General features: G+C 49.1%; 1 protein-coding gene across 13 annotated transcripts in view; it reads left to right on the forward strand.

Annotated features, from left to right (window-relative positions):
* The window catches only part of SCRIB (scribble planar cell polarity protein), a 399,297-nt gene that overhangs the window by 164,384 nt on the left and 208,094 nt on the right, over positions 1 to 26,819 (forward strand). For all 13 annotated transcript variants that reach the window (XM_068238215.1, XM_068238207.1, XM_068238205.1 and 10 more), the window contains 7 exons: positions 1,375 to 1,452; positions 3,182 to 3,505; positions 6,473 to 6,553; positions 11,445 to 11,705; positions 13,208 to 13,318; positions 18,881 to 19,057; positions 25,783 to 25,899. In XM_068238215.1, coding sequence (XP_068094316.1) covers positions 1,375 to 1,452; positions 3,182 to 3,505; positions 6,473 to 6,553; positions 11,445 to 11,705; positions 13,208 to 13,318; positions 18,881 to 19,057; positions 25,783 to 25,899 — 1,149 coding nt within the window. The remainder of the gene's footprint in view (positions 1 to 1,374; positions 1,453 to 3,181; positions 3,506 to 6,472; positions 6,554 to 11,444; positions 11,706 to 13,207; positions 13,319 to 18,880; positions 19,058 to 25,782; positions 25,900 to 26,819) is intronic.

The following is a 26,819-nucleotide window of genomic DNA, read 5'->3' on the forward strand; positions in this document are numbered from 1 at the left end:
ATTCTTCTATAAGCTCCTCAGAGAGTTCTCTGCCATGAGGAGCCATGCTGAGCTTCCAGTGACCAGTATGAGAGAGTGTGAGAGTGATAACACCAAATGTAACACACCTCCTGCTCCCCAGTCACACCTGAGACCTGTAACACTAACCAGTCACATGACCCCGGGAGGGAAAATGTCTGATTGGGCAGAATTCCTCTATAAGCTCCTCAGAGAGTTCTCTGCCATGAGGAGCCATGCTGAGCTTCCAGTGACCAGTATGAGATAGTGTGAGAGCGATAACACCAAATGTAACACACCTCCTGCTCCCCAGTCACACCTGAGACCTTGTAACACTAACCAGTCACATGACCCAGTGGCGGGAAAATGTCAGATTGGGCAGAATTCCTCTATAAGCTCCTCAGATAGATCTCTGCCATGAGGAGCCATGCTGAGCTTCCAGTGCCCAGTATGAGAGAGTGTGAGAGTGATAACACCAAATGTAACACACCTCCTGCTCCCCAGTCACACCTGAGACCTTGTAACACTATCCAGTCACATGACCCTGTGGCGAGAAAATGTCTGATTGGGCAGAATTGTGACATTCTTCATTTAGGGGTGTACTTACTTTTGTTGCTAGCAGTTTAGATACTTATGGCTGTGTGTTGAGTTATTTTGAATGTAGCAAATGTACAATTTGGACGTAAGATTGGGCAGAATGGGTAAATTCCACACATCTGGCCACAAGTGTAATGGATGCAGCAATCACTGGTGTGGAGCACCAGAGCGACCAAGAGTGTCGACGCTACACGGGACATGGACTCTATGGTACCAGGGTCAATAAATGACTGGGGGCCCACACTACAGACCCGTGTGACTGGGGGCCCCACACTACAGACCCGTGTGACTGGGGGCCCCACACTACAGACCCGTGTGACTGGGGGCCCCACACTACAGACCCGTGTGACTGGGGGCCCCACACTACAGACCCGTGTGACTGGGGGCCCCACACTACAGACCCGTGTGACTGGGGGCCCCACACTACAGACCCGTGTGACTGGGGGCCCCACACTACAGACCCGTGTGACTGGGGGCCCCACACTACAGACCCGTGTGACTGGGGGCCCCACACTACAGACCCGTGTGACTGGGGGCCCCACACTACAGACCCGTGTGTGTGTGTTGGCACGTTGTTCTCGATGATTGGTGGGGTGGAGCAATTGACCCTCTACAGCCAGGGAATATGACTACTGTAAGAATGAGGAGGAGCTTTTTGCAGACACCTCGAGAGAGGTTGGTTGTGTTACAATGACCACAGCTATACAGACGTCAGATGTGACCACACATCCTCCAGACACGACCGTTAATCTACCCTGACCTCTGCTTGTCCATCCACAGGGCATCTTCATCTCCAGAGTAGCGGAGGAGGGGCCAGCAGCACGGGCGGGGATGAAAGTTGGCGATAAACTCTTGCAGGTGAGTACTTTGTGTGAAATCTGCAGATATTGGCTGGGTTTTCATGTACTCGCGCTTGTGGGCGGCTCTGCTGGTTAAAGACGCCACCTCTGACATGTGGGCGGCTCTGCTGGTTAAAGACTCCACCTCTGACATGTGGGCGGCTCTGCTGGTTAAAGGCGCCACCTCTGACATGTGGGCGGCTCTGCTGGTTAAAGGCGCCACCTCTGACATGTGGGCGGCTCTGCTGGTTAAAGACTCCACCTCTGACATGTGGGCGGCTCTGCTGGTTAAAGGCGCCACCTCTGACATGTGGGCGGCTCTGCTGGTTAAAGACGCCACCTCTGACATAGGAGACCAAATAACTTTTCCTCCCAGGGGATATCTTCACGTTTTATCAATAAAATAACATTTTTCTTTTCACCACAAATTAGACTTTTGATGGGTGATATTTGTTTTCAGTAATTACTTATTTTCTATGCATTTTAAAGAGTAAAACAAGAAAAAGATAAAAACACAGTTTCTCAAATTCCACCCCTATAGTTTTAAAATCAACAATGCTGCTGTAGATAAAACTCACACATTTTATTTGCCCATTTGTTCTGGCTATCACATTTTTTGTTTTCTCACTGGCCCCTATCAAGAGTTATAAACCCTTGTTTGCAAAATAACTAATATACCCTCATGGTATACATATTAAAAAAAAGTTTACAGCCAGAGATGAAGCACCCGCATGTATTTTACCATATATATCAGTGGGAACATTAGAGACAACACCTACCATGCTTTCTGTTTCATCTTTTACTACTCAGCCTGCTTCTTATCAGCCCTGATAAAATCCCTGACTGAGCATTCAGTCTGGCTTTGCTCAGTGTTCTTTATAGCTGAGTCATTATAGCAGAGCCAGAAGGGGGCAGGCTTGGGCTTGAAACGACATCAGAGAAGACAGACTCAGCTATAATGATTCCTGAGCAAAGCCAGACTAAATACTCAGTTGAGGATTCTGATCAGGGCTGATAACAGGCAGATTTAGCAGAGAAGAATGAAACATAGAGCAGGGTAGGTGTTTTCTCTAATATTTCCACTGATATATATGGTAAAATACATGAGGGTGCTTTGTCTCTGGTTCACTTTTAAGTACCTAAGGTTAGGTTAAGTATTTTTTGTATGCTGTCCTTTAATGCAATGTTACTACTTATCCATTAGATGTACATACCCACTTAATCCTGTTTGCATAGAACTGTGTTCTAATTGTACAGGCAGTTTGGGTATGTTTCATCAGGTATTTTGATTGGCATTGGGAACACATGTTCCCATTCTCAATCATTGCTTAGTAAGTCCTGCCATGAATGCGCCAGAGCCGGATCATCCACAAGGCATTCCTAGGCAGTTGCCCAGGGCCTGGAGGAAGCCTAAGGGCCTAGTGTATGCTACCCCCCATCAAATCTTACTAATAAAGCCAGGTGACCATCAGTGGTGAGCAAAAACTGCCATCCTGCCTAGGACCCCACTTCAACGCAAAAAATCGTCATAGCAAAAGCGCTAGTGTTTTGCGTTTAGCAAGTGTGAATGGGCCCTAAGGAGTACTTGAACCAGACTCCCAAATGCTCCAGGATGGCTTCTGGTGCCCCTAGTAGCGATGAGTAGTTAGAAATGATGGTTATAGTTCATGATATACGACGCTGAGCTGTGCCGGGCGAGCGAGGAGCAGTTTCTGTCACCTCATGCATCCTTTGCGTTTCTTCGTCAGGTGAACGGGGTGGACCTCCGCAATGCAGAACACCACATGGCGGTAGAAGCCTTGCGCAGTTCCGGAAGCTCTGTGTCTATGGCGGTGCTGAGAGAGAGGATGGTGGAACCTGAAAACCCCATCACCGTGACCCCGCTACGGCCAGAGGATGACTACAACCCCCGAGAGAAGTGCGCTGTGGTCCTGTATGAGGAAGAGGAAGAGGAGGAGCCTCTGCAGAGCGCCAAGCAGCGAATCTCTGCCTGTCTGATGCGCAATGACAAGGGCCTGGGATTCAGCATTGCTGGGGGGGTGGGGAGCACCCCCTACCGGGCCGGGGACACTGTGAGTACATCTGGAGCTTTTTTCTTCCAATATGTTTTTCTCATCGTACAGTGTGCGTTCCCTCTGTACACTCCCTCTCACAGTCAGGCATGGCGGAGCTCGGTGTGACATACAGCCGTGTCCCCTCTGTAGTGCTGTGTCCCCTCTGTAGTGCTGTGTCCCCTCTGTAGTGCAGTGTCCTCTCTGTGCTGTGTCCCCTCTGTAGTGCTGTGTCCCCTCTGTAGTGCTGTGTCCCCTCTGTAGTGCTGTGTCCCCTCTGTAGTGCTGTGTCCCCTCTGTAGTGCTGTGTCCCCTCTGTAGTGCTGTGTCCCCTCTATTCTCTGATGTTGCATTATGAAGCTCGGTGTGACATACTTGTGTCCCCTCTGTCCCCTCCATACTGTGTCCCCGACCTCCTATGTTGCAGTCAGGCTTTGTAAAGTTCGGTGTGACATACAGTCGTGTCCCCTCCATTTTGTGTCCCCTCCATACTGTGTCCCCTCCGTACTCTGATGTTGCATTATGAAGCTCGGTGTGACATACAGTCGTGTCCCCTCTGCGTCCCCTCCGTGCTGTGTCCCCTCCGTGCTGTGTCCCCTCCGTGCTGTGTCCCCTCCGTGCTGTGTCCCCACCGTACTGTGTCCCCTCCGTGCTGTGTCCCCTCCGTACTCTGATGTTGCATTATGAAGCTCGGTGTGACATAGTCGTGTCCCCTCTGTGTCCCCTCCATACTGTGTCCCCTCTGTACTGTGTCCCCGACCTCCTATGTTGCAGTCAGGCGTTGTAAAGCTCGGAGATCTAAGAGAGGGAGGAGCGCTCTAAGTGCATTAACCAAGTTGAACTTTATTTGCGCATAACAAGTGGATACTTACAAGAAAGAAATTAAAAGGCGCTTGTCTGCAGATAAGCCAACCGCTCTACCCCTCTGCGGCAAGTTGCACGCGCTGTGGCCAGCAGCGGCGTGTCCGTTGTTGTCAGGAAGCTCGTCTTGCGAGGCGGTGGGCGGGGCCTATGGTCGTGGTGCGCGTGACGTCATGACGCGTTTCGGCGCACTGCGCCTTCATCAGATGACGTCACGCGCAGTAAGAGGCGTACTTATATACGCTTGTGTGCCGTAGTTGTGGCAACAATTGAAAACATTCAAACAAACTTTATTGTCCATTACGACGTATATACATGCACCTGTGCGCGGATATAATATCCGCGCGTCTGCATGTTAGAAGATCTACACTGGCTCACAGCGCGTACATCTATGCCGCTGCACGTATTACACATACGCCATCCTTAATTGACACAAATTTTTAAAACAGAGTGATCAATCTTATGTGATAGTCTGATTAAACTGACTACATTATTAACCTTTTAGTCATGTCACAATGGATTTAAAAAGTGTAAACTCTAATCATGTTACATATAAATGTGAAAAACTGTACCTATACACATAGCATACAATTACACAAAGATATGATGCAACCACATAAAAAACGTCATTGTGATGAACATAAATTAATAATTTATGTTCATCACAATGATGTTTTTTATGTGGTTCATAATATTTTAATCTCATTTATATAATGTCACTTTAATTTGCATCATATCTTTGTGTAATTGTATGCTATGTGTATAGGTACAGTTTTTCACATTTATATGTAACATGATTAGAGTTTACACTTTTTAAATCCATTGTGACATGACTAAAAGGTTAATAATGTAGTCAGTTTAATCAGACTATCACATAAGATTGATCACTCTGTTTTAAAAATTTGTGTCAATTAAGGATGGCGTATGTGTAATACGTGCAGCGGCATAGATGTACGCGCTGTGAGCCAGTGTAGATCTTCTAACATGCAGACGCGCGGATATTATATCCGCGCACAGGTGCATGTATATACGTCGTAATGGACAATAAAGTTTGTTTGAATGTTTTCAATTGTTGCCACAACTACGGCACACAAGCGTATATAAGTACGCCTCTTACTGCGCGTGACGTCATCTGATAAAGGCGCAGTGCGCCGAAACGCGTCATGACGTCACGCGCACCACGACCATAGGCCCCGCCCACCGCCTCGCAAGACGAGCTTCCTGACAACAACGGACACGCCGCTGCTGGCCGCAGCGCGTGCAACTTGCCGCAGAGGGGTAGAGCGGTTGGCTTATCTGCAGACAAGCGCCTTTTAATTTCTTTCTTGTAAGTATCCACTTGTTATGCGCAAATAAAGTTCAACTTGGTTAATGCACTTAGAGCGCTCCTCCCTCTCTTAGATCTCTTTGCACACATACCCTGATTTGGAGCAGCACAACGTGTGATTATCCGTTTTGGACAACTGGCATATTGGATTTGATTGGTCTGGTGGCCCAGAGTTTGAGCGCAAGGAACACACTTTTTTCCTCGTTGTAAAGCTCGGTGTGACTTGTAGCCGTGTCCCCCCTCTCTTGCAGGCTTCCTGGAAGTCTGCAGGGAAAGTCCATCCTCTGTACTGTGTCACCGGCCTCTGATGTTGCATTATGAAGCTCGTGTGACATACAGTCATGTCCCCTCTGTGTCCCCTCCATACTGTGTCCCCGGCCTCCTATGTTGCAGTCAGGCTTTGTAAAGCTCGGTGTGACATACAGTCGTGTCCCCTCCATACTGTGTCCCTTCCGTGCTGTGTCCCCTCCGTACTCTGATGTTGCATTATGAAGCTCGTCGTGTCCCCTCTGTGTTCCCTCCGTGCTGTGTCCCCGGCCTCCTATGTTGCAGTCAGGCGTTGTAAAGCTCACTGTGACTTGCAGCCGTGTCCCCCCTCTCTCGCGGGTTTTTTGGAAGTCTGCAGGGAAAGTCCATCCTCTGTAAATAGCGGTGATATGTGAGCCGCAGTCAGACCTGGGATTGGGGTATTTTGGGAAGGTGATGACTGTGGCTCCGGCCGGTCTGTGTGCAGCGAGGCTCAGCTCTGCCTAATGATCTCACCTCTCATTGTATATAAACTCTCTGCTCTCTGATTCCAGGCTATATTCATCTCTCGCATCGCAGAAGGCGGAGCTGCTCACCGGGACGCCACTCTGAGGGTTGGAGACCGCGTCTTGTCTGTAAGTCCCGCTGTATGTTTGCTTCTGCTGGCTAAAGTGTTACCACCCCCACACACGCACACTGTACATACGCACACACTTTACATACACACACGCGCACTGTACACACACACACGCGCACTGTACATACGCACACGCGCACTGTACGTACGCACACGCGCACTGTACATACGCACACGCGCACTGTACATACGCACACGCGCACTGTACATACACACACGCGCACTGTACATACGCACACACACGCGCACTGTACATACGCACACACACGCGCACTGTACATACGCACACACACGCGCACTGTACATACGCACACACATGCGCACTGTACATACGCACACACACGCGCACTGTACATACACACACACGCACTGTACGTACGCACACACGCGCGCATTGTACATACACACGCACACACGCACTGTACGTATGCACGCACACGCGCACTGTACATACACACGCACTGTATGTACGCACACACACGCGCACTGTACATACACACACACACGCACTGTATGTACGCACGCACACGCGCACTGTACACACACACACACACACACACGCACTGTATGTACGCACGCACACGCGCACTGTACATACATACACACACACACGCACTGTACGTACGCGCACACACACGTGCACTGTACATACACGCGCACTGTACATGCATGCACACGCGCACTGTACATACACGCACACGCACACTGTACATACGCACACACACGCGCACTGTACATACACACACGCGCACTGTACATACACACACACATGCTCACTGTACATACGCACACAAACGCACACTGTACATACACACACACGCACTGTACGTACGCACGCACATGCGCACTGTACGTACGCACGCACACGCGCACTGTACATACGCACACACACGCGCACTGTACATACGCACACACACGCGCACTGTACATACGCACACACACGCGCACTGTACATACGCACACACACGCGCACTGTACATACGCACACACGCGCACTGTACATACGCACACACACGCGCACTGTACATACACGCGCACTGTACATACACACACGCACTGTATGTACGCACACACACGCGCACTGTACATACACACACACACACGCACTGTATGTATGTACGCACACACACGCGCACTGTACATACACACACACACGCACTGTATGTACGCACGCACACGCGCACTGTACATACACACACACACGCACTGTACGTACGCACACACGCGCACTGTACGTACGCACGCACGCACACGCGCACTGTACATACACGCACACGCGCACTGTACATACGCACGCACACACACGCACACTGTACATAGGCACGTGCACTGTACATACACACACACACACACGCTCACTGTACATACACACACACACACGCTCACTGTACATACGCACACAAATGCACACTGTACATACACACACACGCACTGTACATACACACACACACACGCTCACTGTACATACGCACACAAATGCACACTGTACGTACGCACGCACACACGCACTGTACGTACGCACGCACACGCGCACTGTACATACACTCACACGCGCACTACATACGCACACACACGCGCACTGTACATACACACACGCACACTGTACATACACACACACGCTCACTGTACATATGCACACTGTACATACACACACACACGCACTGTACATACGCACGCACACGCGCACTGTACATACGCACACAAATGCACACTGTACATACACACACACACGCACTGTACGCACGCACACGCGCACTGTACATACACGCACACGCGCACTGTACATGCCTGCACACGCGCACTGTACATGCGCGCACACACGCGCACTGTACATGCGCGCACACACGCGCACTGTACATACACACACACACGCTCACTGTACATACGCACACAAATGCACACTGTACATACACACACGCACTGTACGTACGCACGCACGCACACGCGCACTGTACATACACACACGCTCACTACATACGCACACAAATGCACACTGTACATAGACACACACACACTGTACATATACACACACACACTGTACATACACGCACACGCGCACTGTACATACGCACACACACGCGCATTGTACATACGCACACACACGCGCATTGTACATACGCACACACACACTGTACGTACGTACGCACGCACGCACGCACGTACGTAAATACGCACACACACCATACACACACGCGGTGCTGCCATAGTCTGGTTGCGATGTCTCGTCCAGTCCGGCCTCCGCAGGATCTAGAAGTTCCTCCTCTTCTCTGTGTGAAAAGACCAGCCTGTGTTCTTTGCCCTCAGCTGTCTCCATCACAGCTTTCCATTAGAATATGAGTCCGCGGATATGCTCAGGCACTACAATCACTAGTCACAGTATACAGCAGTGCTTCCCCCAGAAAGTGACATCACCTGGGTGGGGCCATAGCTAGGCCCGGCGACCCAATCTCATCACCCCCGACCTCTCCCAGCCCTTCTCCTGGAGAGCCCCCTAGTAGTATAACCACCTCGCCGGGAAATCACTGACTATACTACAGAACACAAGATGTATGGGGGGGGGGTGGAGCCATAGCTAGGCCCGGCGACCCAATCTCATCACCCCCGACCTCTCCCAGCCCTTCTCCTGGAGAGCCCCCTAGTAGTATAACCACCTCGCCGGGAAATCACTGACTATACTACAGAACACGAGATGTATGGGTGGGTGGGGGGGGGGGGGGGTGATGCCGGTATGCCTCTATTTGTGAATATGTTAATGTTCTTTCTGAGTGTTTGTGGTAAACCTACTAAACCTGTTATTTTCCCTGATCTGCTGCTCCATCTAGCCTGTCCCTGGTTTTCTCTCTTTCTGCATTAACCTGTGACAATGCTCCCAGCAGCCTCCTCTCTCTTCTGGTAGAGGGATTCTCTGCCTCTTTAGCCATGTGGTAACCGCATGCTTTAGCTGTGTACCCGTGTTACCAGGTGGCTGCTGGTGGTAAGAGTGTATACTGCCCGGTCAGAGCTGGCTCCTGTGTGCTCTATACCTGTCCTTGTGTTGTGTGGTCTCCTGGGGTGTCCCCCGGGGTGGAGGACTTCCTCTATACTGTACCCAGTGACACAATGACCTGTTGTGTGGTCTTCTGGGGTGTCCCCTGGGAAGGAGGAGGGCTTGCTCTATACTGTACCTTGTACCCAGTGACACAATGACCTGTCGTGTGGTCTCCTGGGGTGTCACCTGGGGAGGAGGGCTTCCTCTATACTGTACCCTGTACCCAGTGACACAATGACCTGTTGTGTGGTCTCCTGGGGTGTCTCCTGGGAAGGAGGAGGGCTTGCTCTATACTGTACCTTGTACCCAGTGACACAATGACCTGTCGTGTGGTCTCCTGGGGTGTCCCCTGGGGTGGAGGGCTTCCTCTATACTGTACCCAGTGACACGATGACCTGTGATGTGGTCTCCTGGGGTGTCCTCTGGGGTGGAGGGCTTCCTCTATACTGTACCCTGTACCCAGTGACACAATGACCTGTGGTGTGGTCTCCTGGGGTGGAGGGCTTCCTCTATACTGTACCCAGTGACACAATGACCTGTGGTGTGGTCTCCTGGGGTGTCCCCTGGGGAGGAGGGCTTCCTCTATACTGTACCCTGTACCCAGTGACACGATGACCTGCGGTGTGATCTCCTGGGGTGTCCCCTGGGGAGGAGGGCTTCCTCTGTACCCTGTACCCAGTGACACGATGACCTGTTGTGTGGTCTCCTGGGGTTTCCCCTAGGGTGGAGGGCTTCCTCTATACTGTACCCTGTACCCAGTGACACGATGACCTGTGGTGTGGTCTCCTGAAGTGGAGGGCTTCCTCTATACTGTACCCTGTACCCAGTGACACGATGGCCTGTTGTGTGGTCTCCTGGGGTGTCCCCTAGGGTGGAGGGCTTCCTCTATACTGTACCCTGTACCCAGTGACACAATGACCTGTCGTGTGGTCTCCTGGGGTGTCCGCTGGGGTGGAGGACTTCCTCTATACTGTACCCTGTACCCAGTGACACGATGACCTGTGATGTGGGTGTGGCGGCCCTCATGCAGGGGGAGGAGTGTATGCTGTGATGCAGGGGGGGGGGGGGGAGTGTATGCTTTGATGTGGGTGTAGCGGCCCTCCTGCAGGGGGAGGAGTGTATGCTGTGATGTGGGTGTGGCCATCCTCCTGCAGGGAGAGGGGTGCATGCTGTGATGTGGGGGAGGAGTGTATGCTGTGATGTGGGTGTAGCGGCCCTCCTACAGGGGGAGGAGTGGATGCTGTGATGTGGGTGTTGCCGTCCTCCTGCAGGGGGAGGAGTGTATGCTGTGATGTAGGTGTTGCCGTCCTCCTGCAGGGGGAGAAGTGTATGCTGTGATGTGGGTGTGGTGGCCCTTCTGCAGGGGGAGGAGTGTATGCTGTGATGTGGGTGTTGCCATCCTCCTGCAGGGGGAGAAGTGTATGCTGTGATGTGGGTGTTGCCGCCTCCTGCAGGGGGAGAAGTGTATGCTGTGATGTGGGTGTGGTGGCCCTTCTGCAGGGGGAGGAGTGTATGCTGTGATGTGGGTGTTGCCATCCTCCTGCAGAGGGAGGAGGTATGCTGTGATGTGGGTGTGGTGGCTCTCCTGCAGGGGGAGGAGTGTATGCTGTGATGCAGGGGGAGGAATAAATGCTGTGATTCGGGGAGGAGTGTATGCTGTGATGTGGGTGTGGCCATCCTCCTGCAGGGGGAGAAGTGTATGTTGTGATGTGGGTGTGGCGCTCCTGCATGGGGAGGAGTGTATGCTGTGATTCGGGGAGGAGTGTATGCTGTGGTTTCCATGCTGCGCCCTCCTGTGGGCACTTCCTGCATTGAGGATTATTATGGGATGGAGTTGCTGATGCTTTGCGCATTGTTCTAGATTAATGGCGTAGACATGACAGAAGCCAGGCATGATCAGGCAGTAGCCCTGCTTACCAGCACCTCCCCCACCATCACTCTGCTAGTGGAGAGAGAACCTCCCCAGCCGGGGGCACCACCAGACCCCAGAGCATCACCCTCCCTTCACCGAGCTCGGCCGCGGTCACCGCCACCCCCTGCAGACCTGGAGAACGGAGAGGAAGACGGCACACAACTGAAGAATCACTCCGCTCACACAATGGAGGACGAGTTTCCAATAGAGGTGGGTCCTGGCTTGTATGTAAAACTCTTGCTTCCCTCTTAGGAACCACTCCATCGTTTGTGCCATCTCTGTGCCACCTCTGTCCCCCTCTGTCACCTCTGTCCTCCTCTGTGTCACCTCTGTCCCCCTCTGTGTCATCTCTGTCCCCCTCTGTGTCATCTCTGTCCCCCTCTGTGTCACCTCTGTGTCCCCCTCTGTGTCACCTCTGTCCTCCTGTGTCACCTCTGTGTCACTTCTGTCCCCCTCTGTGTCACCCTGTCCTCCTCTGTGCCGCCTGTGCCCTCCTCTGTGCTGCCTAGGCCCTCCTCTGTGCCGCCTCTGCCCTCCTCTGTGCCGCCTCTGTCGTCCTCGTGCCACCTCTATCCTCCTCTGTGCCACCTCTGTCGTCCTCGTGCCACCTCTGTCGTCCTCGTGCCACCTCTATCCTCTGTGCCACCTCTGTCGTCCTCGTGCCACCTCTATCCTCCTCTGTGCCCTCCTGTCCCTCCACTGTCCCCCTCTGTGCCACCTCTGTCATCTGTGCCCTCCTGTCCCTCCACTGTCCCCCTCTGTGCCACCTCTGTCGTCCTCTGTGCCACCTCTGTCGTCCTCTGTGCCACCTCTGTCGTCCTCTGTGCCACCTCTGTCGTCCTCTGTGCCACCTCTGTCGTCCTCTGTGCCACCTCTGTCGTCCTCTGTGCCACCTCTGTCGTCCTCTGTGCCACCTCTGTCGTCCTCTGTGCCACCTCTGTCGTCCTCTGTGCCACCTCTGTCCTCCTCTGTGCCACCTCTGTCCTCCTCTGTTCCACCTCTGTCCTCCTCTGTGCCACCTCTGTCCTCCTCTGTGCCACCTCTGTCCTCCTCTGTGCCACCTCTGTCCTCCTCTGTGCCACCTCTGTCCTCCTCTGTGCCACCTCTGTCCTCCTCTGTGCCACCTCTGTCCTCCTCTGTGCCACCTCTGTCCTCCTCTGTGCCACCTCTGTCCTCCTCTGTGCCACCTCTGTCCTCCTCTGTGCCTCCACTGTCCTCCTCTGTTCCTCCACTGTCCTCCTCTGTTCCTCCACTGTCCTCCTCTGTTCCTCCACTGTCCTCCTCCGTGCCTCCACTGTCCCCTTCTGTGCCACCTCTGTCGTCGTCTGTGCCACCTCTGCCGTCGTCTGTGCCACCTCTGCCGTCCTCTTTCCCCCTCTGTGCCACCTCTGCCCTTTCACTGTCCCCCTCTGTGCCGCCTCTGTTGTCCTCTGTACCACCTCTGCACTCCTGTCCCTCCACTGCCCCCTCTGTGCCCCCTCTGTGCCACCTCTGTGGTCCTCTGTCATCCTCTGTCACATCTGTCGTCTGTGCCACCTGTGCCCTCCTGTCCCTCCACTGTCGTCCTCTGTGCCACCTCTGTCGTCCTCTGTGCCACCTCTGTCACCTCTGCCCTCCTGTTCCTTTTCTGCCATCCTCCGTGCCACCTCTGTCCCCTTCTGTGCCACCTCTGTCATTATTATGGTTATTGTGTTTCTATGCTTTTCCTGCAGGAAGTGTTCCTGGCAAAGTCAGGGGGTCCCCTCGGCCTCAGCATAGTGGGGGGCAGCGACCATTCCAGCCATCCGTTTGGGGTCCGGGAGCCGGGTGTTTTCATCTCAAAGGTGAGCATTGTGCGATCCGGTCTGTCTGTGGATTGCTGCACGTTTCACGAGACGCTCCCTTCCTGGGGGAGAGGGGGGGGGGGGGGGTCAAAAGAATTGTTAATCACTTCTTTAGCACAGGTTTTTTTTCTCCTTAAAGTGTAACCTTCAGGCATAAAATCAAAAATCAATTCTTTATTTTTTTCTGGTAAACAAGTAATAAGGATGCTAATCAGGCAATCAAACAATCACTGTTACTTTTCTTGTTGATAAATGATCATTCCCCAGTTTACCTGACTCTTATTTGGTACGTTGCCGCAAAAAGGAAGTTGCAGGGCATGCTGGGTTGTCCTTTTTTGCTTCTGTACATTAGTTAAGTCTGAGGGGAAATAAAGAAGCAAAAAAAAAAACAACCCAGCATGCCCTGCAACTTCCTTTGTGCGGCAACGTACCAAATAAGGCCTAGTGCACACCAAAAACCGCTAGCAGATCCGCAAAATGCGAACTGATTTTGAAACGCTTTTTCTTATTTTTCTGTAGCGTTTCACCTAGCATTTTGCGGTTTTGTCTAGCGGTTTTGGTGTAGTTGATTTCATGTATTGTTACAGTAAAGCTGTTACTGAACAGCTACTGTAACAAAAAGACCTGTAAGACCGCTCTGATCTGGCGTCTTTCAGAGCGGTTTGCGTTTTTCCTATACTTTACATTGGAGGCAGAAACGCCTCCGCAATCCAAAAAATGCCTCACCCCGGGAGTATGCGTTTCTGCAAAACGCCTCCCGCTTTGGTGTGCACCAGCCCCATTGAGACCAAGCGTATCCGCACCCGCAAGCGGATCGCAAACCGCAGCGGAAACGCTCTGGTGTGCACTAGGCCTAAGAGTCAGGTAAATTGGGGAAGGATCATTTACAGTATAAATAAGAAAAGTAATAGAGATGTGTAACTTTTGGATTGCCTGCTTCGCATCCCTATTACCTGTTTACCAGATAAAAATAAAGAATTGATTTTTGATTTTATGCCCGACAGTTACACTTTAACCACTTCAGCCCACAGGGTTGAATTTTTTTTTTTGCATCTGAGCAACTTTCACCTCCCATTCATTTGCCAATAACTTTATCACTACTCATCACAATGAATGGATCTATATCTTGTTTTTTCCGCCACCCATTCGGCTTTCTGTGGGTGATACATTTTGCTGAGAATTAATTTATTCTAAATCAATTTTAACATGAATATTAAGAAAGAAATGGAAAAAAAATCATTATTCCTCAGCTTTTGGCCATTATAGTTTGAAATTCATACAGGCTACCATAATTAGAACCCATGTACTTTATTTGCCAATTAGTTCTGCTTATTACACCATATAAATTATGTCCCTATCACAATGTATGGCGCCGATATTTTATTTGGAAGTAAAGGTGCAATTTTTCAATTTGCGTCCATCACACGCCCATTATTTTTAAAAAATATATGAATATACTCCTTTGACATGCATATTTATAAAGTTCAGACCCTTAGGTAACTATTTATGTTTTTTCTTTTTTTTATTATTGTAAATTTTTTTTTTATTAAAAATTTTATGTGGTTAATTTTTGGTGTGGGAGGTAAACAGTCAGTTTTTAATGTAAAAAAGTGTATTTTTCTAATTTAAAATGTATGTGGGTGTACTTTACTATTTGGCCACAAGATGGCCACAGTCAAATAGTCCTGGGAGCGATCGAGCTCGCTCCCAGGAAGAAGATTGAAGCACGGGAACTTTTTGAAACGCAGAAAAGCTGCAGCGTCTGGAGAGACGCTGTCGGCTTTTCTCCGGGGGGGTGCGATCAGTGAAAGGGATCTATAATCCCTTTCACTGTTCGCTGGGCTAACGGCCAATAGCGGGAGCACGCATGGGGGGCCCGCGGGAGCACGCGCCACCCGCGGGAGTGCGCGCAGCCTAACTGGATGAGAAATTTCGTCCAGTTAGGCTGAAGTGGTTAAAGAGGAACTGTCGTTAAAACACATACAAATAAGAAGTACTTTTCTTCCAGAGTAAAATGAGCCATAAATTACTTCTCTCCTATGTTGCTGTCAGGTTTTAGGTTAGTCCATCTCTTCATGGGGTGTTCTCAGCATTGCCCTTATTCTTTATAAAGACATTCCCTGAAAAAGATTTATACAAAGATGCTGGCCAGCCTCCCTGCTCACCGTTCACGGTTTTGCCAGTTGGACGGAGCAACTGCCATTCACTAAGTGCTTTTAAAAATAAAAAAAAACCCTGAGAACCGCCCATGAGAAGATGGGCTAGTCCAAAATCTGTCAGTAATGTCACATTTCTACTACTTACTGTAAGTGACAGCAACATAGGAGAAAAGTAATGTATGCCTCATTTTACTCTGGAAGAAACATACTTCTTATTTGTATGTGTTTACATGTATTTTAAATTTTAAGATTTTCGCAACAGAGGTCCTTTAAAAACTAGAGTTACAGAGTACCCAGCAAGCTCATGGTGAACCAGAACTCCCAGCAGTGTGTGAGCGGCTACAGTGGTCCAAAAAGCCCCCTTACTAAAATGCTATGGAAAACAGAAGTTTGATTTCTTAACCCATTCACGTTCCGTCGTTTTCACTTGAGCAATGTTCACCTCCCATTCATTAGCCTATAACTTTATCACTACTTATCACAATGAACTGATCTATATCTTGTTTTTTCCGCCACCAATTAGGCTTTCTTTGGGGGATACATTTTGCTAAAAGCCACTTTACTGTAAATGCATTTTAACAGGAAGAATAAGAAAAAACTGAAAAAATTCATTATTTCTCAGTTTTCAGCCATTATAGTTTTAAAATAATACATGCCTCCATAATTAAAACTCACGTATTGTATTTGCCCATATGTCCCGGTTATTACACCGTTAAAATTATGTCCCTATCACAATGTATGGCGACAATATTTTATTTGGAAATAAAGGTGCATTTTTTCCGTTTTGCATCTATCACTACTTACAAGTTTAAAATAAAAAAATATAGAAATATTTCATCTTTACATTGATATTTAAAAAGTTTAGACCCTTAGGTAAATATTTACATGTTTTTTTTTTTATTTACATGTTTTTTGTTTTTTTTTATTTTAAACATTTTATGTGGGTATTTTTGGGAGGGTGGGATATAAACCATATTTTTTTAATGTAATTGTGTGTTGATTTAATTTTTTTTTACTTTTTGTTGTAGTTTTACTTTTTGGCCACAAGATGGCGGCCATGAGTTTGTTTACATGACGTCACTCTAAGCGTAACACACGCTTAAAGTGACGCAGGGGGGAGGCAACGGCCAGAAAAGGCACAGCTTCCGAGAGAAGCTGTTGCTTTTTCAGCGGGGGAGAGGAATCAGTGATCGGGCACCGTAGCCCGATTCACTGATTGCCTGGCTAACGAACCGCGGGCCGGGAGCGCGCGTGCATGCGCGCGATCTGCCGCGTGCATGGTTCCTGGACGTAGTTTCTACGTCCAGGAACCAAAATAGTTTAAATCAGAAAGAATTTGCAATCATTCAGGTTGGAGTGAGCTTGAGATGTCTCCCAGTGCATCACTGCTGAATATGCAAATCACCCATCTGGAGGTGTGGTTAGCTGACAGGGACAACAATGTTAATTTGCGTATTTCAGCAGTGATGCATCATGGGTAACATTTCAGAGCTTACTTCCAACCTGACTTATTGCAAATGCTTTCTGTTTTAAAGGGAACCTAAACTGAGAGGGAAATAGAGGTTTCATTTTAAACAATACCAGTTGCCTGGCAGTCCAGCTGATCTTTGTGACTGCAATAGTGGCTGAATCACACCCTGAAACAAGCATGCAGCTAATCCAGTCTGACTTCAGTCAGAGCACCTGATCTGCATGCTTGTTCAGGGGCTGTGGCTGAAAGTATTAGAGACACAGGATCAGCAGGAGAGTCAGGCATCTGGTATTATTTTAAAAGGAAAAATCCATATCCTTCTCAGTTTAGGTTTTTCTCCTTTAAAAACCAGAGCAAAGATCACATCACTCTCCTCCCATTCACTTGCCAATAACTACTTATCACATCAAAATGATCTATATATTGTTTTATTCGCCACAAGTTAGACTTTCTGTGGTACGGTAATTTTTGCTTAGAATTATTTTATTTTATATTCATTTTAAAGGGAATATTATAAAAAGTTTTCAGCCTTTATAGCCTTCAAATAAAATGCACTACAATAAATAAAACCCACACGTTTTATTTGCCTGTTTGTCCCGGTTATTACGTGTAACCTCCGGAGCGTTACGCCGCTTAGGAGGTTCTTTTACTTTTTCCCCGCTTTTAAAATAATTGTGCCTAATGACTGTAAAGCATATGACGAGCACTAGGCCAGCTAGTAAAGGTGTTGGGCACCCTCTGATCCCCTGGATCCCCCCGTTTATACGTTACCCCCCTCTGGATCCAGCGATCGGCGCAGCCTCCCTGCACAGCTCTGGTCTTCACTATGGGGAGGATCGCACATGACATTATGCGTAAACCAGATCCACCCCATAGAGAGAGCGGAGCTGTGCAGGGAGGCTGCGCGATCGCTGGATCCAGGGGGGGGTTATGTATAAATGGGGGGGTCCAGAGGTGCCGGACACTCTTACTAGCTAGCCTAGTGCTAGCTGTATGCTTTACAGTCATTAGGCACAATTATTTATTTATGGGGGACTCCTGGGGCCACAGAGCAGTATGCCTGACACAGTGTCGGGCATACCGCTAAGGAGGTTAAATTGTGTCGCTACTACAATGTATGGCGATAATATTTTATCTGGAAATAAAGGTGCATTTTTTTTGTATTTTTTTTTTTTAGACTCTAATCAGTAGTTAAAGCTTTTATTTACAAAAATAACAGTAATAAACCCTTACGACATACATGTTTAAAAACTCCCTAAGGTAACTATTTATGTATATCTTTTTTTAAATTGTCATTTTTTTTTTACTAGTTTTTTATTTTGGTAACTTATGGGGTAGGGGGTAAAAGGTGCTAAAAGTGAATAAAAATTATTTTTCTATATATTATATTAGTGTATGTGGGTGCATTTTTACTTTTTGGCCACAAGATGGTGCCACGCTCTATTCCGGAGTCCTGTGAGCATGCAGGAGGAAGTGTTACTTTAACTTTGTAAATGAATGCTGGTGTCTCGCTGCCGCAGGCTTTTATTCTGTGATTGGCACTGTGATTGGGTTTGGGAACAAGCTGTTCCCATTCACCAATCACAGTGTGGCAGGATACCGACGGAAACGAACGGCAGTGGCGCGGCAATCGGGAACGGTGAGGTAAATAAAGGAGTACGCCTATCTACGCCCCTGGTGCTGAAGTGAAGTTTCCAGGGGCTTGAATAAGCGTACCAGCGGTCCGGAACTGGTGATTTCACAACTTATTTCAGGATTGTGATTCCCGGCATAAATAAACGCACCTTCTCTGTGAATCGCATCAGCTTCAGCCTCTGTGATGAACAATAATAAGGGGCAGATCCTGCTCGAGACAATATAAACAGCCCGATATTTATCCCTGTAACGAGATAATGTTGGTGTACCGCTGACTTTCTGATGTCTGTCCGGCAGGTGATTTCTCGCGGTGTGGCGGCACGCAGTGGCCTCAGGGTGGGTGACCGGATATTGGAGGCAGCCGGCATGGATCTGAGGCATGCCACCCACCAGGAAGCTGTGAAGGCCCTGCTGACTGCGGGGCAGGAGCTGCGACTACTGGTCAGGAGAGACCCTCCACCCTCCGGAATGCAGGTGTGTGTTACCCCATCTACTCTCCTCCCCCTCCGAAATGCAGGTGTTACCCCATCTACTCTACTCCCTCTCTGGAATGCGGGTGTGTGTTACCCCATCTACTCTCCTCCCCCTCCGAAATGCAGGTGTGTGTTACCCCATCTACTCTCCTCCCCCTCCGAAATGCAGGTGTGTTACCCCATCTACTCTCCTCCCCCTCCGAAATGCAGGTGTGTTACCCCATCTACTCTCCTCCCCCTCCGAAATGCAGGTGTGTTACCCCATCTACTCTCCTCCCCCTCCGAAATGCAGGTGTGTTACCCCATCTACTCTCCTCCCCCTTCGAAATGCAGGTGTGTTACCCCATCTACTCTCCTCCCCCTCCGAAATGCAGGTGTGTTACCCCATCTTCTCTCCTTCCCCTTCGAAATGCAGGTGTGTGTTACCCCATCTACTCTCCTCCCCCTGCGGAATGCAGGTGTGTGTTACCCCATCTACTCTCCTCCCCCTCCGAAATGCAGGTGTTACCCCATCTACTCTACTCCCTCTCTGGAATGCAGGTGTGTGTTACCCCATCTACTCTCCTCCCCCTCCGAAATGCAGGTGTGTGTTACCCCATCTACTCTCCTCCCCCTCTGGAATGCATGTGTGTGTTACCCCATCTACTCTCCTCTCCCTCTGGAATGCAGGTGTGTGTTACCCCATCTACTCTCCTCCCCCTCCGAAATGCAGGTGTTACCCCATCTACTCTACTCCCTCTCTGGAATGCGGGTGTGTGTTACCCCATCTACTCTCCTCCCCCTCCGAAATGCAGGTGTGTGTTACCCCATCTACTCTCCTCCCCCTCTGGAATGCATGTGTGTGTTACCCCATCTACTCTCCTCTCCCTCTGAAATGCAGGTGTGTGTTACCCCATCTACTCTCCTCCCCCTGCGGAATGCAGGTGTGTTACCCCATCTACTCTCCTCCCCCTCTGAAATGCAGGTGTGTGTTACCCCATCTACTCTCCTCCCCCTGCGGAATGCAGGTGTGTGTTACCCCATCTACTCTCCTCCAACTCTGAAATGCAGGTGTGTGTTACCCCATCTACTCTCCTCCCCCTCCGAAATGCAGGTGTGTGTTACCCCATCTACTCTCCTCCAACTCTTAAATGCAGGTGTTTTACCCCATCTACTCTCCTCCCACTCTGAAATGCAGGTGTGTGTTACCCCATCTACTCTCCTCCAACTCTGAAATGCAGGTGTTTTACCCCATCTAGTCTCCTCCCACTCTGAAATGCAGGTGTGTGTTACCCCATCTACTCTCCTCCCCCTCTGGAATGCAGGTGTGTTACCCCATCTACTCTCCTTCCCCTTCGAAATGCAGGTGTGTGTTACCCCATCTACTCTCCTCCCCCTCCGAAATGCAGGTGTGTTACCCCATCTACTCTCCTTCCCCTTCGAAATGCAGGTGTGTGTTACCCCATCTACTCTCCTCCCCCTCCGAAATGCAGGTGTGTGTTACCCCATCTACTCTCCTCCCCCTCCGAAATGCAGGTGTTACCCCATCTACTCTACTCCCCCTCTGAAATGCAGGTGTGTTACCCCATCTACTCTACTCCCTCTCTGGAATGCAGGTGTGTGTTACCCCATCTACTCTCCTCCCCCTCCGAAATGCAGGTGTGTGTTACCCCATCTACTCTACTCCCTCTCTGGAATGAAGCTGGAATGCAGGTGTGTGTTACCCCATCTACTCTCCTCCCCCTCTTGAATGCAGGTGTGTTACCCCATCTACTCTCCTCCACCTCTGGAATGCAGGGGTGTGTTACCCCATCTACTGGAGCCCGTTTGGGTAAATATTCATGGTGGAAATAAAAGTTGACAATTGCTTATTGGGGTATGCTACAGACCACCTCATATTAATGAAGCTGCAGAACTGCGATTACTACAGCAAATTGAAAAAGCTGCAAGTAAAAATGAGGTCATAGTTATGGGCGACTTCAACTTTCCAGACATTGACTGGGGTATTGAGGCTACCCATTCTGGTAAAAGCAGCAGATTTCTGGCAGCACTACAGGACAATTACTTGACTCAAATGGTAACTGAACCAACTAGGGGGAATGCGTTACTGGATCTGATCATTTCTAATAGACCAGATAATATATCAAATGTGCAGGTTCAAGAACATTTGGGAAATAGTGATCACAACATGATAACATTTGATCTGGTGACTGATAGGCCACGGGGCAGCGGGACCACTAAAACTATGAAGTTTAGAAAAGCAAAGTTCAATCAAATTAGGCAGGCACTAAGTTTGGTGAACTGGGATAATGTACTACAAGGGGAGGACACTGAAGGGAAATGGCAAGCTTTTAAACTTAAACAATATTGTAGTATGTATATCCCATATGGAAACAAAATGTCTAGGAATAAAAAAAGGCCTCTATGGATGAATAGAAAGGTTAAAGATAAAATGAAGAGGAAAAAGAATGCCTATAAGGTCCTAAAACAGGAGGGGACCGAGGCTGCACTAAGCAATTATAAGGAGTGCAATAAAAATTGTAAAAAAGAAATTAGGGTGGCAAAGATCAAAGCTGAAAATCAAATCGCTAGGGATATCAAATCTAACCCAAAAAAGTTTTACAAGTACATTAACTCTAAAAAAAGAAAGGTTGACTGTATAGGACTCCTAAAGGATGAGGGTGGGAACTCAATGGTGGATGACCAAGGTAAGGCAGAGTTATTAATTGCTTTCTTTGCTTCTGTCTTCACAAAAGAAACAGCACTGTTGCAAATTACAGAGGCAGGAGAGTCTCAATCTTCTAACTGTAATATTAAATACTTAACGCAGGAAGAAGTGAAGGCAAGACTAAATAAATTAAAAATAGACAAGGCACCTGGCCCGGATGGCATGCATCCTTAAGTTCAGTTATAGCTAAACCCCTTTATCTTATCTTTTGTGACTCTCTTGCAACTGGCAGAGTCCCAGTGGATTGGCGTACAGCCCACATTTTCCCATTATTTAAGAAGGGCAAAAAATCTGAACCAGGAAATTATAGACCTGTAAGCTTAAGCAGGCCATACACTGGCTCGATTCCCGGCCGTTTCGACAGCAGATTCGATTCTGGGATCGAATCTGCTGCCAATCGTTCGCGGTAAACGCAGCCGCCGATCCGATTTCCTCCCGAAATCGGATCGGCCCGTCGATCGCGCCGTGCGGGAAATTACCCTCGATCGCCCGCGGGTAAAGTGCGCGTCGCTAGCGGCGGCCGATCCGATCAAGTATACATTACCTGAGGCTGGCTCCCGGGCGTCTTCTCTGCATTGCACGGCTCTGTTCCGGCTTCCTCCATCCCGGCGCTTCCTGTGTCACTGCAGTGACCATAGAGAAATAGAGGGCGCTCTATTTGAACTTCCTGGTCATGGAGTAACACAGGAAGCGCCGTAATGGAGCCGGAACAGAGCCGTGCAATGCGGAGAAGAGGACCCGGAGCCAGCCTCAGGTAATGTATACGGGGGGGGGGGGGGGGGGGACAGGCGGCAGGAGCAGCTCAGCAGATGGTGAATCGGTTTCAGGCTGAAATCGATTCACAATCTGTTTGCAGTAAAGGCAGCCATACGATCCCTCTCTGATCAGATTCGATCAGATAGGGATCTGTCAGCTGGTCGATCTAATGGCACATCGACCAGTGTATGGCCACCTTTAACATCAGTTGTATGCAAACTATTTGAGGGGTTACTAAGAGATACTATACATGACTTCATAGTATAAAATAATCTTATTTCTCAGCATCAACATGGGTTTACTAAAGACAGGTCCTGTTTGACTAACATGCTCAGCTTTTATGAGGTAGTGAATGCTAATATGGATATTGGGAATGCTGTAGATGTGATATACTTGGACTTTGCAAAGGCCTTCGACACTGTTCCCCACAAAAGTCTGGTGCAAAAGTTGAGGATGCAAGGACTGGGGAAGAGTTTGTGTGCATGGATAGGGAACTGGCTAATGGACAGAAAACAAATAGTTGTGGTCAATGGATCGTACTCAAAATGGGAGACTGTTAGCAGTGGGGTCCCTCAGGGGTCTGTTCTGGGTCCAGTGCTCTTCAATGTATTTATTAACCTCCCTGGCGGTAAGCCCGAGCTGAGCTCGGGCTATGCCGCGCAGGAGGATTTCTCAGGCTTTGTTGGGGCGATTCGCCCCATTCAAAGTGCTGTGCGCGCAGCCAGCACTTTGCTAGCCGCGCGCACAGCTCGATCGCCGCCGCTCTGCGGCGATCGCACGCAGCGGCGGAAGAGGCCCCCCCCCCTCCAGAGCCCTGTGCTGCCCGGACCAATGAGTTCCGGGCAGCGCTATGGGCTGGATCGAGTGCGCATGACGTCAGGACGTCGGCTGACGTCCATGACGTCATGCCGATCGTCGCCATGGCGACAGGAGAAGCCAAACGGGAACGCGTTATACGTTATACGCGCTCCCCTGTTTGCTATTGATGCCGGCGACGATCGCACTAGAGGGCCACATGCGCCCTCTAGTGGTGTTTCATGTAGCTACCACTCTGGTAGCTTTACATGAAACAAAAAAAAAAATTAAAAAAAAGATTTTTGCCCATTTTTAAAAATAAATTAACCGCCAGGGAGGTTAATGACCTAGTAGATGCAGTAGAAAGCAATGTTGCTATTTTTGCAGATGATACAAAATTGTGCAGAATCATCAACTCTCAGGAAGATAGTGTCATATTGCAACAGGATCTGGATAGGATGGCTATATGGGCACATACATGGCAGATGAAATTCAATGTTGACAAATGTAAAGTCATGCATTTTGGTCATACCAATGGTCTAGCACCATACAAAATAAATGGGATACAGTTGGGGACATCAAACTTGGAGAAGGACTTAGGAGTACTCATCGACAACAAGTTAAATAATCGTACTCAATGCCAAGCCGCTGCAGCTAAAGCTAACAAAATTTTGGGATGCATTAAAAGGGAAATAGAAACTCGAGATGCTAGCATAATATTGCCCCTGTTTAACTCTCTAGTAAGGCCACATCTGGAATATGGAATTCAGTTCTGGGCACCACATTACAAAAAAGATATTGCAGTTTTAGAGCAGGTGCAGAGACGAGCTACAAAATTGATACGTGGTGGAAGGTCTCACTTACCAAGAAAGGTTAGATAAACTGGGTTTATTTAGTCTAGAGAAAAGACACCTTAGAGGAGATCTAATTAACATGTATAAATACATCAGAGGGCAATATAATAGCTTGGCGGATGAGCTTTTTGTCCCTAGGCCTTCTCAAAGGACTAGAGGACATGATCTGCGCATGGAGGAAAAACGTTTTAGCCATTTATTTAGGAAAGAGTTCTTTACAGTAAGAGTGATTAAGATGTGGAATGCATTGCCACAGGAAGTCGTTATGGCAAACTCTATACCTGCAATTAAAGGGGGCTTAGATCCTTTCCTTGCGTTGAAAGACATCTATGGCTACAATTACTAGGTTATGCCTAATGATGTTGATCCAGGGATTTTATCTGATTGCCACCTGGAGTCGGGAAGGAATTTTTCCCTTTTGGGGCTAATTGGACCATGCCTTGTAAGGGTTTTTTCGCCTTCCTCTGGTTCAACAGGGATATGTGAGGGAGCAGGCTGGAGTTGTACTTTGTACTGGTTGAACTCGATGGACGTATGTCTTTTTTCAACCAAAATAACTATGTAACTATGTAACTCTACTCCCTCTCTGGAATGCAGGTGTTACCCCATCTACTCTCCTCCCCCTGCGAAATGCAAGTGTGTGTTACCCCATCTACTCTCCCCCCCATCTACTCTCCCCCCCCTCCGAAATGCAGGTGTGTGTTACCCCATCTACTCTCCTCCCTCTCCGAAATGCAGGTGTGTGTTACCCCATCTACTCTCCTCCCCCTCCGAAATGCAGGTGTGTGTTACCCCATCTACTCTACTCCCTCTCTGGAATTCAGGTGTGTGTTACCCCATCTACTCTCCTCCCCCTCTGGAATGCAGGTGTGTTACCCCATCTACTCTCCTCCCCCTCCGAAATGCAGGTGTGTTACCCCATCTACTCTCCTCCCCCTCTGGAATGCAGGTGTGTTACCCCATCTACTCTCCTCCCCCTCTGGAATGCAGGTGTGTTACCCCATCTACTCTCCTCCCCCTCTGAAATGCAGGTGTGTGTTACCCCATCTACTCTCCTCCCCCTCCGAAATGCAGGTGTGTCCATCTACTCTCCTCCCCCTCTGGAATGCAGGTGTGTGTTACCCCATCTACTCTCCTCCCCCTCTGGAATGCAGGTGTGTGTTACCCCATCTACTCTCCTCCACCTCCGAAATGCAGGTGTTTTACCCCATCTACTCCACCCCCCACCGAAATGCAGGTGTGTTACCCCATCTACTATCCTCCCCCTCTGAAATGCAGGGGTGTGTTACCCAATCTACTCTCCCCCTCCGGAATGCAGGTGTGTGTTACCCCATCTCCCCTCCCCCACACTGCTGCCCAGAGGGGTGACTAGACACTGCCCACAGGCCTCACCACTGGTCTTGCTTGGTCCTGAGGAGCCCGTCCTGGTGAGGAGATGATCACCACAGGTTAATGGAAATGGGTTTTAAATCCATCTTTACTAATTTAGAGTAAACCTATAGTTACCATAACATTGATTTGTGTACAGGAGCTGCACTTAACGTGGACATTTGTATGTTTGGAATGTTTTTTCTGGGGAAAAGTGTTCTTCACTAGATTCTTCTTCCTCTTCAGGAGATTTGTATTGTGAAGGCCTCTGGGGAGAAGTTAGGTATAAGTATTCGAGGAGGCGCCAAAGGCCACCCAGGAAACCCCCTGGACCCAACGGATGAGGGCGTCTTTGTCTCCAAGGTGAGTGTGTCTGCTGTACTGCGGGGTCGGCTAAGGGCAGCCAAGGCTTCAGTTCCTGAACACAGCAGCTATAAGGAGCAGTGAGTTTAGCTTCTACAATTACAACTATGATTTTTCTGGCATTAGACGTGTCTCTGTTGCCCCACAATCTCCAGATTGCTTCCATGTGTCTGTGGTCTCTCAGCAGCAGAGGCCTGGATGTTACAGCAGTCTGAGGAGATGTACATTGCTGGCCAAAAGTCTTGAAATCGGCACAAATACTGGTTTTCATAAAGTTTGCTGCTTCAGTGTATTTAGTGTTGTATCTGTTGTTTCTGTGTTGTATTGAACTATAATTACAAGCATCTCATCGTTTCAAAGGCTTTTATTGACAATTACATCAAGTTTATGCAAAGAATCAATATTTTCAGTGTTGGCTCTTCTTTTTCAAGCCCTCTGCAATTCGCCCTGGCATGCCGTCGGTTAACTTTTGGGCCAGATCCTGACTGATGGTGACCCATTCTTTCATACTTAATGCTTGGAGTTTGTCAGAATGTGGGGTTTTTGTTTGTCCACCAACCTCTTGAGAATTGACCACAAGTTCTCAGTAGGATTACATGAGGGCACAAGGCCTACCAGTAACCCCCCTCTCTGCCTTCTAGGTTAGCTCCCCTGGCACAAGGCCTTCCTGTAACCCCCTCTATTCCTTCTAGGTGTGGTCCCCTGGCACAAGGCCTACCAGTAACCTTCTCTCTTCCTCCTAGGTTAGCTCCCCTGGCACAAGGCCTACTAGTAACCCCCTCTCTGCCTTGTAGGTTTGCTCCCCTGGCACAAGGCCTACTAGTAACCTTCTCTCTTTCTTCTAGGTTAGCTCCCCTGGCACAAGGCCTTCCTATAACCCCCTCTATTCCTTCTAGGTGTGGTCCCCTGGCACAAGGCCT

The sequence above is a fragment of the Hyperolius riggenbachi genome, chromosome 5 (genome assembly GCF_040937935.1).
Source record: "Hyperolius riggenbachi isolate aHypRig1 chromosome 5, aHypRig1.pri, whole genome shotgun sequence".
NCBI classification, from domain to species: domain Eukaryota; kingdom Metazoa; phylum Chordata; class Amphibia; order Anura; family Hyperoliidae; genus Hyperolius; species Hyperolius riggenbachi.